The 15,780-nt window shown below is 59.7% G+C and overlaps 1 protein-coding gene across 1 annotated transcript in view; it reads right to left on the bottom strand.

The window, feature by feature from the left end:
- The window catches only part of LOC123942574 (RAP1 GTPase activating protein), a 49,311-nt gene that overhangs the window by 2,172 nt on the left and 31,359 nt on the right, over window positions 1-15,780 (bottom strand). The window contains 16 exon segments of the mRNA XM_046006588.1: window positions 60-162; window positions 1,152-1,275; window positions 2,819-2,932; window positions 3,884-3,993; window positions 4,951-5,028; window positions 6,950-7,081; window positions 9,029-9,166; window positions 9,607-9,693; window positions 10,303-10,374; window positions 10,783-10,938; window positions 12,212-12,341; window positions 12,477-12,577; window positions 12,803-12,886; window positions 13,977-14,030; window positions 14,417-14,495; window positions 14,777-14,880. Coding sequence (XP_045862544.1) covers window positions 60-162; window positions 1,152-1,275; window positions 2,819-2,932; window positions 3,884-3,993; window positions 4,951-5,028; window positions 6,950-7,081; window positions 9,029-9,166; window positions 9,607-9,693; window positions 10,303-10,374; window positions 10,783-10,938; window positions 12,212-12,341; window positions 12,477-12,577; window positions 12,803-12,886; window positions 13,977-14,030; window positions 14,417-14,495; window positions 14,777-14,880 — 1,666 coding nt within the window.

Below are 15,780 nucleotides of genomic sequence, written 5' to 3'. Positions count from 1 at the left end.
CCTGTCCCCCTCCTGCCACAAGGGGGGCTTGGCAGGGGAAGCTGCCTGTGGCCTGGTACCTGGGGAGCTGCCCCCACTCGTGGTGCTGACGCTATCCTCCAGCCACGTGCTGTAGATGAAGGAGTCCCGTTTGTGAGGCGTCCCTGAGGACGAGACGCTCTCCTGGGGATGGGGGAAGAGAGAAAGAGGGAGGTCAGCTCTCCTCCAGGGGCTGGCTGGGCTCCCGTCCTGCCTCCCGGCCTCCTCTGCTTGTGGCAACCCAGAACCCCTCACCCTTGCCTCCCTGCAAAGAGGATGGGGGCCCAGCAACATCTGCCCCAGTGAGACCACAGGAGGACAGAGTGGGGGGCGTACACCACACACTCCCATTCATTCATTCAGCAAGCATTCACTGAGGTCTATCCTGGGCCAAGCTGGTGAGAGAAAGCAGGCAGGGTCCCTGCCCTCAGACAGTGAGGTCTAGGAGGCAAGACAGGCTCTGAAGAGACTAGTAGAATTCCAGACTCTGAGCCCCACCGGCAGGGCCATGGTCTGCCCTGCTCCCTGCTGCATCCGCAGCACTTGGAACAGGGCCTGGCAAGGAAGAGGGGGCTGCTAGAGCTTTGCTGAATGAAGAATGACACAGGGTGCTAAAGGCAAAGCCCCGGGGGGCTGTGAGAGCATGAGAAGGGGGTTCCCAGCCTACCCTGGGACTAGAAAATCAGGGAAGGCTTTCAGGAGGAGGTGATGGGAGGCCGAGTGGGAAGGATGAATAGGAGTCAGTCAGACAAAGGGGGAAAGAGGAGACAGGGAGAGGGTTCCAGACCAAGGAGGTAGCAAGTGCCAAGGCCCGGAGGTGGGATAAGCCTATGTTGCAGGGACTACAACGGACCACAGGACAGCAAAGTGGTAAGAGACGAGGCTGGGGAGGGACCGGCTCCTCAGTGGAGCCTTCAGAGATGGGACTCTCTGGGGATGACGCTGGGGAGCCATGGAAGGCTTCAGAGTAAGGGAGCGTTCGTCCGCATGACTCCCTTGGGCTGGGTCCCCTGAGCGCATCTCAGCACACCCACATCCCATCCACACACCACGCTTCTGCCCCGAGTGTCTCCAGGGACCAGAAGGCTGCCTCCTGGCCACCGCAGAGCACCACGGCTCCCAGGGCCTCTCACCAGGCCTGTGTCATCCGCGTCCCCTCCCTCGGTCTCCTCCACCACGCTGGCGAAGCTGCTGGCGCTGGACGAGGAGCGGGAGAAGTCCTTCAGCACTTCCGCCCTCTGGGCTGTCGTCTCCGCTCTGCGCAGACAGCACCCTGTCAGCCTGCGTCTGCTCCGGGCCCCGCACCCCCGCTTCCCTGCCCTGGGAGGCCCAGCCTGCAGCCACCCAGGCATCTCTATGGCCCCCACGACAGCTGCCCAGGCCTCAGAGCCTCCCCCCACTGCTGTCCTTCCTAATTCATGGGTCTGAACACACCTCTCCCCGGAGCAAAACCCTCTTGTGTTTCCCCATCGCCCCAGATAAAGCCTAATTTCCTTGGTGAGGTATTCAGTAATAATAATATTTACAGAGACACTCTGGTCCAGGGTACGTTTGCTCTGTGCCAGGCACTGTTTTAAGTGCTGTTACTGGAGTTATCTCATGGTTATCATTGATAGACCCATCTTACAGATAAGGAAACACCGAGGTTCAGAGAGGGTGGGCACATAGCCCAAGGTCACCCAGCCATAGGTGGGAGAACAGGGGTTAGGACCCAGGCCTTCCAACTCCACAGTCTACTCTCAACCCTCTCAGTTTTGTTCCATGCTCAGGACTTTGTGTCTCCTGGAGTCTCACTCCTTCCCTCAAACCCCCAAAAGCAAATTCATTTTTCAAAACTCAGCTGAGGGTCTCCTCCTCCCTGATTTCCTCCTCTCAAGGTGGGAAGGGACCTCCCCACTCTGGGTCTGCAAGTCCTGTCTCTCCCTGTCCCTGTCGTGCATTCCTTCTTCTCTGTTCACTGGCCTGACCCTTCAGGAGAGCACAGTCTGGGAGTCCAGACACTCCCACAGCCAGGGCAGAGGAGGCTGAGCCACAGCACTGAAGAGAGGGGTGGCCTCCCCCTACTTCCGTTCTTCCCCACCCCACCTCTTCACATGGCAACCACAATCAGGTTGGAAAGCATCACTCCTCTTAACTAAAATCCCAAAGGGTTCTCCTTGGCCCCACTTATGGCTCATATGGCTTCCAGTCAGGATCTAGCCCCTGCCCACCTCCCCGACATCCCCAGCATCACCCAGCACAAAGTCTGCCTGGGCCCAGCCCCTCACTCACTCAGTTCCAACTGCACCACTCTTCTATCCTTCAAGCATGCCTCAGGGCCTTTGCACTTGCTGTGTTTTTTGCTTGGAGCCCTCTTCCCTCTGCCATGCCAGCCCTAGCAGGGCTGGCTCCTCACTCAGCTCTCACTTGAAGCCTCCCTCATTTCTAGATGTCTTTCTTGAGCACCAACTACCTGCCCCCCCCCCAGTAAGTCCTCATTGCATCCCCTGCTTTACTGTCTTTTGTGTCACCATTTAGAAACAGCTCATCAGGTCACGCTACTCTGGAGTGCCAGCTCCATGGGGCAGGGGCTGTGTATGCCCAGCTCACTCTTGGATTTGGAGCTTGGCCTGGGGCCTGGCATGAATGAAGCTCTCGGTTGGTGTGTGTCAAAGGAGGACCTGTGAGAGTGCCCAGACCTCCCTGATGCTCTGGTGTCCAACACACAAAGCCCTGGTGCCCAACGGGCAGCCCCAGGCCCATGCAGAGACTGGAAAGGGTGAGTCCAAGCCCCCTGGCTCGGCGTGCCCCGAACCCCAACCTGTTCTTGGTCGTGGGCATCTCTGGGGAGCTCTGAGTGGATGAGTTCTCCGACTTGGGCTCCTGTGAGGCGTGCCCGCTGTCTGGGGTCTTCTGGCCGGCGGGGGGACTCTCCCTGCGGGGCACACGGGGGCAGTGGGGGGATTCAGCACCAGGCCTGGGATCAAGGGTAGAATGAGGCCCAGGTGGTGAGGTCACGGGTGCCTCCTGCCTCATCCCCAAACCCTATATCCTCAGGGGCCAACCCCGGGGCCGTCCCTGCAGCAAAGTGGCTGGCCTGACCGAGGAAAGGAGCAGGGGTGCCGGAACACCTATGGAAGATAGGACACTCCTCCAGCTCTCCCCTCCTTATCCCTGTCATGAGGAAAGCAACTGGAGACCAGAGACGGGAAGGAATCTGCCCCGCGATACACCGCTAGGCCCATGGCAAAGTCAAGATCTGAACCCAGGCTTCACAGGCTTCTGGGCTCCCGTGGCCATGAGAATGGTCCCACCTCCAAACCCGAGCCCAGGCCACCTGCCCTGTGTCGCATGCCCCACACCACACCTCTCCAGCCGCCGCATGCTGTCTGTTGTGTTCTTAGCCTCATTTTCCAAATTGGGACGGTGAGACTCAGAGAGGTCCAGTGACCGAGGCAGCTTTCACAGTCAGGACCTCTCCTCTGCTTCCCAGGGGCCGTCCTGCTGCTTCTGAGGCAGGCCACCTGCACTCTCCCCACACAGGTGTCGCCCCGCAACCCCCACAGGCCAGGCCGTCCATCTCAGCTCTGCCTCTCACTGGCTGTGTGACCTGGGCAGGCCCCTGCACCCTCTCATCTACAGCACCTTGCCATGCAAGGTGTGACCCACTGGGGAGCCAGGCAAGACCCGCCGACCAAAGACGGTGTTGCGCGGTAGAGGACGAGCTGGCCCAGGGACCTGGCACACAGCAGGTGCTCGGCTGCAGAGCTGTGCCCAGAGAGGGGCGGGGGGCCGAGGAGTTGGAACTCCCTCCTGCTCGCCTAACCCTGCCACCGCACAGGAGCCAGGGGAGGGGCTGGAGGAGACAGGGCACCTGCCCACCCACCTTTTCTCCTGCACCTCCTGGATGTTTTCGATCCCGATAGCACTGCTACGGCGTGAGCCGAACGGGCCCGACTTCTTCCTTGTGGGGCTCTTTCCTGGGACGATCAGTGACTGCAGGGAAAGGCCCCAACTCAGTGCCCACCTGTCCTGGGAGAGCCACTGCCCCCCACATGCCACCTGGGGCCCTGCTGCCCCAGGCCCTGAAGCAGAGGCAATGGAACAAGAAAGGACGAGAGAAATCTCCACCTCCGGAGACAGCTCTCCAAGTTCACAGACAGGGAAACAGGCCTGGTGAGGGCCAGGGCCCCCCAAGAGCACACAGCAGCATGGGGCCTGGAATCTCAGTCCAGGAGAAGGGCAGGAACCCGAGGAGGCTGGGCAGCCACTCTGGGCCGGGATGGGAAGAGGCTGAGACCTCAGCATGACTCCCAGCCCCCTGCCCCCACGTTGTCTTGGGACCTGGAGGCTCAGGGCCATGGGGAGAGAGTGGACATTGCAACACAAGCCCCGCCCCACCTTGGAACCTCCAAACTGGCTGGAGGAGACGCTCGCCCCGTGGTTGAAAGCCACTCTCCCTCCCGTGGTTGCTCAGCACGCTAGGGTGGGAGGCCCCAGCGCCAGAGGCAGACCCCAGCTTCTCAGAGGAGGCAGGAAGGTGGGCCCCAGGGAGGCATGGAGTGGCAGGAACCGCCAGGCCGGTTCATGGTGCGGGGGGCGGGAATCGGGGCAAAGGAGAGGGATGGCGTTCCATGCAGAACTGGCGATATTGGGGGACGTGCAGCTGGGCGTAGGGTCTTTGGGTACCAGATCTTGGCAGGGACTCGGCCAGGGTCCCAAGGGCCAGGGCAGGGCCAGAAGCCCCTGGTGGGGGGTTGGGGGGGTACACGGGCTCGGGCACAGGTATGAGGCCTCCGAGCCCGAGCTGCCGGCACTCCACCCTGCACAGCCCCGGGCCCGGCCCAAGGGAAGGTGGGGGGCAACGTCCCCAATATGGCCTCCGTCCTGAGAGCGAGCAGAGAACAGCACGTGCAGGCAGCCTCCAGAGCCGGCGGCCCCGCGGACGACAACCTCTTCCACGGTTCCTATGCCTATGGCACTGCCCCGGCGTCCGAATCTACTCGCGCTTTTCCCGGGAATAAGCAATGACTGGCAAGCGGCAGAGGGCAGGGCCAGAGAGAAACAGACAGACGTGGAGAGAGACACACAGAGAGATGGAAGGGGTGGGAGAGGCGAGACAGGGAAAGGGGGGAAGGACAGACGGACAGAGAGAAACAGAGGGGACAGTGAGGCAGTGGGTTGACAGAGACAACACGGCCAGGAAGGGGTGGGACAGTGGATGGAGGAGAGAGATGGCCCAAAAGACAGTGACGTGGACAGACACAGGTTGGGGAGCACAAACGGGGTCACGGAGAGAAACGCAGACAGACAGAGCCAGGAAAAACAGGGAGGCGGGAAGGAGAAAGCGGGGAGAGAACAGTGTGGGCAGGGGTGGGAGGAGGGAAGAGACAGGTGTCGGGTGGGGGGGCGGGGGCAGTAGGAGGGAGAGGGAAGGTGGATCAGGGACAATACAGACGCAGAAGAAAAAGAAGTAAGAGCAGAAGAGAGAGATGTACAAAAACAAAAACAGAAATGGGTCTGGTTACTGCCCTGGTGGGTGCTGTTGGCCTGGCCCGGCCCCGGGGCCCCTTGACAGCACCCACAGGAGGCTGGGCCACTCGGCGGGAAGGGAGGGGGTGGACCTGCTTCTCCTGGGACAGTAGGCTTGGTGACTGCAGGCCAGCAGAGGCCCTGCCTTGCTCCCCGGGCCAGGCCATACCATGGGACAGGGGTGGCTGGGGGATGACGGGGGACGGGGACCTCCTGCCACGTGACACAGCCTCATAGCATGGAGCACAGGGCTTGGCATGCGGCATGCAGTCAATGAAAGACAAAAGGACAGCCGGACAGATGGATGGAAGAAAGATGGCAGGACAGGGAGGAGCAGAGCGGCAGGTGCCACGCCAGGGGCGGACGCTGGGCGGTGCAAAGCAGATGGGCCCAGAGCTGAAGGCCTCATCCACCCCGTGTGCCCAGCACACCCCCCAGTCTTAGCGGCAGAGTCCCGCAGAGGACGGCAGACAAGAAGTAATCACACAGCAGGAGCTCGCTTGGGAGACGCTCGCAAAGAAGCCAGTTGTTGACACGTGAGAGGCAGCCACAACCAGAGAGGCCCCGACACACAGTAGGTGCTCACATGGCAACTTAGGGCCAGGCACGCGGAAGAAGGGGCTCACAGAGAACACGCTCAAACCACAGCTCGCTTCCTGCCACGCAGCGAAATTTCACCGGTCTCCAGGGCTTAGCATGGACCGCGTGCTCGGTCAGGAGTCAGGAGCCCGCCTCCTGATGCATAGTAGGTTCTCACACGAGAGCCCAGGGACGGGGCATCCAGCGGACACTTACAGAGCCGATGCCCACAAACAGCCGCCCAGGAACGGACACACAGTAAGTACTCACAGACACTCAGGCTCAGGCCCACGGTAGTAGCTCACACAGTACACGTCCACACAGCAACCGGGTCCTGATACAACAGGAGCTCGCAGAGCAGCCCAAGTCCTGACACACAGTAAGTGCCCACCAGCATCTCAGGGCCAGGCACACGGCAGGCGCTCACACAGAAATCCAGGGTCTGACACACAGTGCGTGCCCGCAGCCTGACACACAGTAGTGCTCAGCAACCCAAGGCTGGACAGTAGTGCCCACAAAGCAGCCCCACTCCCAGCACATGACAGACAGTACGTGCTCAGTAAGGAATGTCATACAGAGGGAGCCCCAGAGCGGACCCGCAGAAAGTCACCTGAATAAGAGACCAGGAGGAGGGATGGGCTGAGGAGCTGGAAGGGGGGGGGGGCTGCAGGCTCTCAGCACCCCACTGTCGTGGCCTGGACATTGGACCCCCATGGGGAGCAGTGGCTGGACTCAGTCTAGAACCCAGGATGGGCACTCAGCGGGGCAATGGGGAGGGGGGTGTGCGGGGCAGGCCCCAGAGGCGGGGGAGAGCTGGGGCCTGCTGGGGGAGGGCACTCACTATTCCAGCTGCCTTGGCCAGGTCGGGGTTGTTGGGGGCAAAGCTCCCGCTGTGGCTGGTGGACACGGTGTTGGGCTTCTTGTTGCTTAGTCCCATGGCATCCATGGACTGGCTGCGGCTTCGGATGGCCCGCTGTGAAGGTGGGGTGGGAGTGGAGGAGGCCCAGACTTTGAGGTCCCCCCTCCCCCCAGGAAACCTAGGAGCCCAGGCATCTGGTCCCTCACCACCAGTACCCCTCTAGTAACCCCAGGAAGTCTCTGTCTGGGAGGCCATAGGAGGGGCAAGCGCACAGGTCTCCCAAGGGTAGTTCGGGCCTTGGCTCTACCACCAGCTTGCCGGGTGATGTTGGACCAGCCACCGCACCCCTCTGAGCCTCCTAGACTCTCACGTGGCTGTTGTAAGGATTGCAGAAGATGCTGCGGCAAGACCAGAGCGTGCGCAGAGAACCCTCCAGAAACCTCAGTTTTCTGCTCTTAGGGTCCTGTAGGTCTTTCTCTCCTACTTTCTTTTCTTTCCTCCCTCTTGCCTTTTCTTCCTTGCTTTTCTCGGCCAGTCTGTACTGAACGTTTCCTATGGGGCCGGGCACTTTACCTCCACTCAGTCAATCTGCCCTACGAGGTAGGCACTGTTACCAAGACGATTTTACATATACGAGACAAGCCTGGAACCCATATTCCAAATCACACAACCTTAACTGTGGGTTCTGCTGCCTCTGAGAAATTCTTTGACTTAATCCAGGTCCACTGTCCAGTACCTACCAGAGATATGGGGCCACTGGACCCCCATCCCTCTCGAAGCAACCCAGAGCAATTTTCACCTGTCTTCAGTGGGCACAGGCAGGGCTCTCCTTTGGCTCCTTTCTCAAAGACGGTCTGCTCGCCCAAGTCCAGGGCAGGCGGGGGCAGGTGGACCAATGCCCTTATGCAAACCCATTGCAAACCTACATCTCCAGCTTTGCTGCCTGCCCTGGGCTGAGGGTGAGGCCCAGCCTGCCTGGTGGGGCACCTGGAGGGTGGGCAGTTTCCCTCCCGTGGATGGAGGAGAAAGTGGCAAGGAAACCATGGCCTGGGGTTCTGCCACTGGGGGGAGTCCAGAACCTGAGGGGGAAAGAGGAGTTCCCCCCTCCTGACCTCTTACTTTGGACAGCAACTGCTGAGGGAGACAGGCAGAGTTTTGCAATTTGCTTTTGAACTTATATCGCACTAATATAACTCCTTTACAAATAATTCTCAACTGGTGTAGGAGGTAAACTGCCACCGCCCTACCCAGTAGATGAAGAAATGGCTTGGGGCACCTAGGTGGCTCAGTGCGTTAAGGCCTCTGCCTTCAGCTCAGGTCCTGGGATCGAGCCCGGCATCAGGCTCTCTGCTCTGCGGGGAGCTTCCTCCTCTCTCTCTGCCTGCCTATCTGCCTACTTGTGGTCTCTGTCTGTCAAATAAATAAATAAAATCTTTAAAAACAAAAACAAAAACCCAGGACTTTACCAAACTAGAGACAGCCAGGTCACAGGGTCATACAGGCCTGAGGTCACACAGGCCAGGTCCCTCTCCTATGGCCACTCAGGTCACATACTACACCTCAGACTTCTGTTTCTTTCCCTCTGAGGACAGACACCTCCTCCCCCCTTTTCTGCTTGCTGACCTGGCCGCCACCACCAGAGGCACCTGGTTGCCACCTAGAAGGCTCCACCTTCGTAGAATTCTCAAGTAGACTCCACCCCCAAGCGTAGGCTCCACCTCCAACATTAACTCCTCCTAAGTTAGAGCCCCACCCTAAAACCTAGGTCCTCCCTGAAGCTCCCCATTATCCAGACTCCACCCCAGGTACTTGCAACCTTGCTCCCAGCTCATCTTACACGTTTATTAACCCCGCCCCCGACCCCACCCCTCGCCTCACCCTCCCCAATGTGAGCCCGCCTCTGGCCACACTTCTGAGCCTTGCCCGTAACCCCGCCCCCGACTCCACCCCAATGGGAGCCCGCCTCCGGCCACACCCCCGCGCCTTGCCCGTAACCACGCCCCTGACTCCACCCTGGACACACCCCCGCCCCTCCGCTCTAGGTAGACCCTGGCTCTTCACCTTAAAAGACTCGAAGAAGCCGCCTCCGCCGCTGCCGTTCTCCATCTTGTCCTCGTCACCGCCCAGGCCCATCATGGACTGGCTGTGGATGTGCAGTTCCTCATAGAGCGTCTCCAGGAGGGCGGCGCGTGTCCGCTCCTGTGGGCCAGGTGGGGGCCATCAGGAGAGAGCGCAGTGATCCGGCCCTTCGTTCCACAATTAGAATCCCGTCCGCCTTCTCCGAGTGAGTAGGGGGTGAGCCTGGGTTCCGGGAGCCCACGCTGTCTTCCCCTGGGCCCCTCGGCAGCTCCGGCAGCCCCCAGAGCTCCTCTCGTCCTGAACCCCAGTTTTCGCCCCTCCCGCACGGTGTCCTCTGTGCCAGCCTGCCCACCTGCGGGCGCCTCCTGGGACATTCCTCACATAATCCAAGAAATTCCCTATTCCCTCTCCCCGACCCTAGCCCTGCTCACGTGTAAGTCCACCCCCACCCCAGACAGCTCTCCCTCAGGCCAAAGTCTGAAGGTGGCATTTCCCTCCCCAGGCGCAGGGCTGACATCCCAGGTTAGGGGGAGGGGTTCAGTCCAACAGCCCATCCTCACCTCCAGTTTGGCAAACTTCTCTGCCTTGTAGCAGGCATATTCAGCATTGATCAGCTTTGTCAGCAGAAATTCCTGGAACTCAGGCCCCTGGAAGCCCCCAGTGTGGAGAGGAGAAAGGTGCTCAGATGAACACAGAGGCAAGGGGCGGGACACCAGTGACTCAGGGGCTGCCGTCCCTGGGCTGTGCCTTGCTGGTGCCCTGGGGTCGTCCTCTTCACTCCCGGAAGGGCGCTCCTTGGCTTGGCCTCGGTACCTGTGAGGGTCCCCTGTGCCCTTCATGGTCACCCACCCCTCAGGAGAGGAAATTTCACAGTTGTAAGGGGCTGGCTCGGGTCTCCTATGCCTCAGTCTGGGGGAGAAGTGAAGCCAGGGCCTGACAGGTAAGAGAAACATGTGCCCTCTTCCCAGACAATTTAGAAGAAAGACTGTAATTGTCAGAAAGATAATAGCAGTTAGGAAAGGCCACAGAGTCGCCTATGAGAAATCTAAAACAGTGGTGCCCTTTGTTCTGTGGCTTTGTAAGTGAAGATGGCTTTGGACGAGAAGCCAGGCCCCAGTTACATGGTTGGGGGGGCCCCGCTGGCCTGGCACACACGGTGGGGCTTCAGGACCACTTATAGCAGAAGTGTGCCCCCTTCAGTCCCCGCCCATCTCGTCCTGCTCTCTCCATGACTGGGGCTGAGGGCTGCCCCTCACCTTCCTGAACACAGCGGGGTCCGGGAGGGGGGGCCCAAAGAAGGGCACGTCGTCTCTAGCAGTGACAGAGACCTGGAAGAGAGAGCAGCAGTTGCTGTGGAGTCCACACCCCAGCCAGAGACCCCTAATTCACCCCGGGCCTGCCCCCTGCTGGGGAAGGTTCAGTAACTGCTGATTGGGCCAGGGAACCCCAGGATCTCAGCTCCTCCTTCCTTGGTCCTGAATCTGGGTGGTGAGAAGAGGTAGAGGGTCTCAGGGGTCATAGAGGATAGTGAAGGGCAAGGAGATTAAAGGGTGGACAAGGGTAACCAGCTCCGTGGAGGGAGATAACCGGGGGGGGGGGGGGGGGGGGGGCAGAGAGGGCAGACTGGGACTCCTTCATCAACAGAGCAAGAGGGGGACTCAGAGCCCTCTGGACCGTCCCAGTGACCCCAGGTGGGGCTGGGCCAGGGGCTGCGGCTGATCGGCGCCATCACCCACCTTGTACAGCGGGCCATCCGGCCCCCCGCCCTCGGCCTGTACCACCACATAGGCATGTAGGAAGTTGGATGCAATCATGTCAGGCACAAAGGGTGTGTTCTCGTCCTGGAAGACGACAGCGACGATGTCGTTCCCGATGTGCCGCTTCCGCTGCAACTGAGCACAGGGCCACAGGCCTTGACCACCTGGCTAGAGAGGGGCTCGCCGGGCGCAGGGGAGGGTGGGGAGGGTGCCTGTAGGTCGGCCGGAGGGTTTGGGGTAGGCAGAGGGTACGTCTGAGGATTCACTTCTCTCCCCAAAAAATGTCAGGAGAAACTTGTCTTCACATTATTTTAGTTTGGGGTGCCTGGGTGGCTCAGTGGGTTAAAGCCTCTGCCTTCGGCTCAGGTCAGGATCCCAGGGTCCTGGAATCGAGCCCCGCATCGGGCTCTCTGCTCTGCAGGGAGCCTGCTTCCTCCTCTCTCTCTCTCTCTCTCTCTCTGCCTGCCTGTCTGCCTACTTTGTGATCTCTGTCCAATAAATAAATTAAAAAAAAATTTATTTTAGTTTGCTTGGAATCCTGTGACCGATGAGGAAACGGAGACTGACAGAGAAGGGGCTCGCAAGGCCCCGCGGTGAGTGAGAGGACCCCAACCCAGGGCTCCTGGGCCCCAGGTTCTTCCTTGCAGCCCTCCTTCTGTCTCAATACCCCAAACACAACCCCTCATGAGCAAACAGGTTCCACTCAGAGTATACATTCCTGGTGCTGAGATGAACACAGGATCCTCTCAGAAGAAACTTGAAAGATACTAAACAGAAATACTTCCATTTTTCTCATACTACCCTTTTATCTCCCTGGGGTGGTGGCATAGGGTCAAGTGGACCGCCCTGCAGGAAGCCTGGGACAGGTGACAGATTTCAGAGTTCAGCTCCCAGACTATGCTCTGTACTTCCTCGCCTCCAGGCCTCTGCAGGACTTGGAAGCCATTTTCTCCACCTGGAATATTCCCCCTCCTTCTCCCAGCTCCTCTGCGGCCTAGAGATCATTTTGTCTTCAAAGCTTTTCTTGATTCCTACCTCTGCCAAGTTTAAGTAACCCCATGTGACCCCACAATGCCTCTCCCTCCCTGTAAAAACACTAACTCCCATTTATTGAGCTCTTGTCATGTACCAGATACTGTTCTAGCCGCGTGGTACGCGTTCCCTCCTGCACGCTCACCTGAGGTCGGTGCCATTATCATCCGCACGCCGTGGATGTGGCAACAGGCTTTCCCAACACTACAGCAGTGTGTCACCCTGCCCCCGCTCGGGCCCACAACTTGGGGGAAGGGATCCTTTCCATGTCTACATCCCAGGGCCCCCTGAACCTGGTGTGGTGAACACTGAACAGACAGGTGGATGGGGGGACAGGGGGACAGGTGGGAAGCAGGTGGGTGGGTGCCCAGGCTACCTGCTGGGCGTCCCCTTCTGTGTAGGGCAGCTTGGTGGACACGTGAAACATGATCTCCTTGTTGCGGAAGTTGCAGTACACAGACTCGGTCCCCGTCTGCCCGTGGGTCACGTCCAGGCCTCCTCGGAACCTGCCCCGGGGCCCCCCAGGCCACACGGCTCAGTCTCCAGTCCCAGCCAGGCCTCCATCGGGCCAGGACAGGGCCTCCCTCCCCGCCCCAGGGCATGGGTCCAATTAAGCGATGCTCTTCCCCCCTAATGCTCACCCTTTAAAGTCCTGCAGTTTGACCTTCTGGCCCAGAAATTCGAGAAACTCCACGAAGGCGGGGCTTTCCTCATTGGTGCTGAAGAGCTCTTCCTCAGAGGTCTGGGGACACAGGGAGGGCAGAGGTCACCGAGCTGGCACTCCCGAGCCCAGCCGCTGCTGCACCTACAGCAGGCTGGGAGGAGGACCTCCGTGTCCCCTCACTCCTCCCCGCCCCGAGCTCCTGGGAAGCACCGTCCCTGGGCAGGCACCCTCGCTGGCAAAGGTCTGAGGCCCCAGGTCCACCACCAGCAGGGTGGGGAAGCCTGGAGGAGGAGGTGAGCGCACCTGCCCAAGCTTCTGATAAATGACTCCAAACTTGAAGTTATTGCTGATAACATGCTCGTCAAAGGTGACGATGAGCCGGGAAGCCTGTGGGGAGAGGACCGGGGTGAGATGGCCGCTTTTCCAACCTGCCACCACGTCCCGCTCTGACTCCGTGCCGAGCGCGGGGCCGGGTACTCTACCCGGGTCATCTCACTGAACCTTCATGACAAGCCCATGAGGGAGACACTGCTGCTGTCCCCATTTTACAGACGAAGAAACCAAGGTTCAGAGAGGTTAAGGAACTTGTGATTTGCCCAAGGTAAGCCGCTTGCAAGTGGCAGAGCTGGGACTCGAACTCACGACCAAAGCTTAAGCTCACTGCTCTGGAGTCTGGCCCACAGGCCCCCACCCGAGTCTACTCTGTAATACCCAACTTTGTCCTTGGCTCCTTTGTAAACCCACAGCCTCATTCTAGAGTGAGACTAGTCCCTCCAGCTTGCTGTGGAGCCTTGAGACGTTCCCCTCACCTTGGGTCTCTGTTGCTTCTTTTGTACCTGAGAGGTAACATTTGATTTCTGAGGCCCCTTCCTTTGGGGGAACTTTTCTGGACCACAGCACCCCTCAGGGTCCTCATCTCGTTCCAGAACTCAGTCAGAGCCACGAGGGCTGACATGTCTTTCAGGGTCACCTCTTCGAGGAAGCACCCCTGTCTCACTATAGACAAGCCCAATCTTTACCCGGCGTGGCCACAGGGCCTCACAGCCAGCGCCAGAGCGGGGAGCATAGCCGCTATCGGTGGGGCAGTACTTGTGAAGGCGCCTGTGTTATTCCCTCTCCCCATGTCCCCTTGGGTCAAAAGGCAAGGCCACCGGAGTCCCCTGGATCAGGAGCAGTGACTGCCCTTGGGAAGGGTCCCATATGGCATTGAGAGCTCCCGGATGTGAGGCTTGCCTCCAGGGCGGACAACACTAAGGTTAAAGGCAGGCCCCCTTCATCTGCTGGGCATCGCCAGATAAGGCACTGGGCCACTCTGGGCCTCTGCTTCCTGTCCTGCAAAAGCAGACTTTGCACAGTTGTTGTGTGGCTTCAATGAGAGAAGCTCAGGGGGACTACCCTGCACACAACCGGTACCCCATAAGTGCTCAGTTCCCCAGTTAGCCACCCAGCCCAGAGCGGGGCCCAGATACAGCCGTACCTTGGGGTAGAGCACAGGGTAAAACCGGTCCACGTTCACATCTTCACACACCAGCTGCAGGGAGAAGGGAGGGCCTGGGGGGAGGGGCTCCGGGCCTCTGGGCCTCCCGGGCCACCATCTGGGAAGGACAGCAGCCAAACAGAGAGGGAGCAGCCGAGTCTGCAGCCAGACTGGGGGCTCACTGCTGCTCAGGATGGGGTGAAGAGAACCGGGGTCCCTGTATTTGAAGGTGCTCTAAAGTGACCGAAAAGCACACGGGCCGGGGACAGGAGCCCAGACCACAGAGCCGCATGCCAGCGTCATGGGACACAGGGGAGGTGAGAACTCGGGAGGTAGGGCTACGGCAGGCAGGGCTAGGACCTGGGGCTCAAGAGGACAGTGTGCACTGGCAAAGCTGCACCTGGCCGTGTGCCCCCTTGGGGAGCCCAGACAGGCCTCACCTTTGCCATCTGGACCACATTGGGGAACTCAGTGAGGCAGGAGATGGGGATGACATCATGGTGTGTCCGGCACTTGGTCCTGGGAGGAGAAAGCCCACACTGAGGGGCTAGGCAGCGGAGAGAGAGATGGAAGAGCCCCTCTGCACAGTCAGCCCGGAGGGGATATATCCCAGGGAGAGGGAGGACCGGAGGTGATGATGGGGCCTGGCCTGGCTCAGGGACTAGTTTGCGGAGCAAATTCAGGCAACTCCCTGGCCTTACTGGGCTTTAATGAGAGGAGTGGGTACAAGGAGATGGGCTTCTAGGCTGTAAGGCCTCAGCTCCTCCTGCTGCCGCAAGGTCCCCTTGGCCCATCCTCACCTGAGCAGTAGCCGGAGATGCTCCTGGTCCCCGATGACATCATACTTCAGCGAGAAGACGAGGTGGCCCAGGGCAGTGTCCAGTGAGTAGTAATTGAAATGCTCCTGTGGTGGGAGGCGGGGGCCGGGAGAGAGGGTAGAGCTGAGCCTGGGGCTTCCAGAAACCAGGCCAGAAAGCCAGCTCACTCCCAGATGGGGGTCCTTCACCAAGCAGCAGGTGTTGTGGGTGATAGCAGACTCGGTATCAGATAGACCTGCGTTCAAATCCCCGCTCTGCCACTTGCCAGCTGGGCAGCCTAAGGTCACCTCGCCTCTTTGTGCCTCAGTTTCCCACTCTGTAAAATGGGAGGCCAACTGCCTTGTAGGACGGTGCAGGGACTGAAGAGATAAACAGGCTTGCAGAGTGTAGGTGTTCACTGAACGTTTGTAGTTACTTTGGCCGTCTGGGTCCTCCTCCGAGTCAGAACCACATTTGTACCTGCACACCTATCTCCCAGCCCCTGCTTTTCTTGGACTGGACACACAGTAGGTGCTCAATAAAAGTCTTCTGACTGATTGCTCAGCTTGTGGCCCTGTGGCCCCTGAAGCCAGGGCCCCGTGAGAAACAGGAAGTGAAACATCTCATAAACACACTGGGCGGCTGACCGGGCAGGTTCCCACCCTCCTTCCACACCTGGAGGAGCCACAGGGCTGGGAAGAAAAACCGAAGCGGGACTGAGGGGGAGCTGCGACAGGAGCGGTCCCCCCAGAGGGGAGCCCAGGGCTGGCACCTCCGGACGGGGAAGTCCTGAGGTCAATGGCAGGCCCGGAATGCCAAGATATTTCGCCCCAGCCTGGCTCTGCGCCCCCTGCTGGCCCTGGCCCTGGGAGTGGTTCTGGCTCCTGGCCACACCCGCCACAGGAGTCATCCTGAAGTTAAGTCCTGTTGAAACGGCAACACCTGTGCTCAGAGGACAGGTGGAGAAAGGGGCAGGGGATGTGCCCCACAAATCCGCAGCTCGGGGA

Source organism: Meles meles, chromosome 1 (genome assembly GCF_922984935.1).
Source record: "Meles meles chromosome 1, mMelMel3.1 paternal haplotype, whole genome shotgun sequence".
Lineage (NCBI taxonomy): Eukaryota > Metazoa > Chordata > Mammalia > Carnivora > Mustelidae > Meles > Meles meles.
Note: the sequence above shows the minus strand (reverse complement) of the source record. Positions and strands in the feature narration are given on the sequence as shown.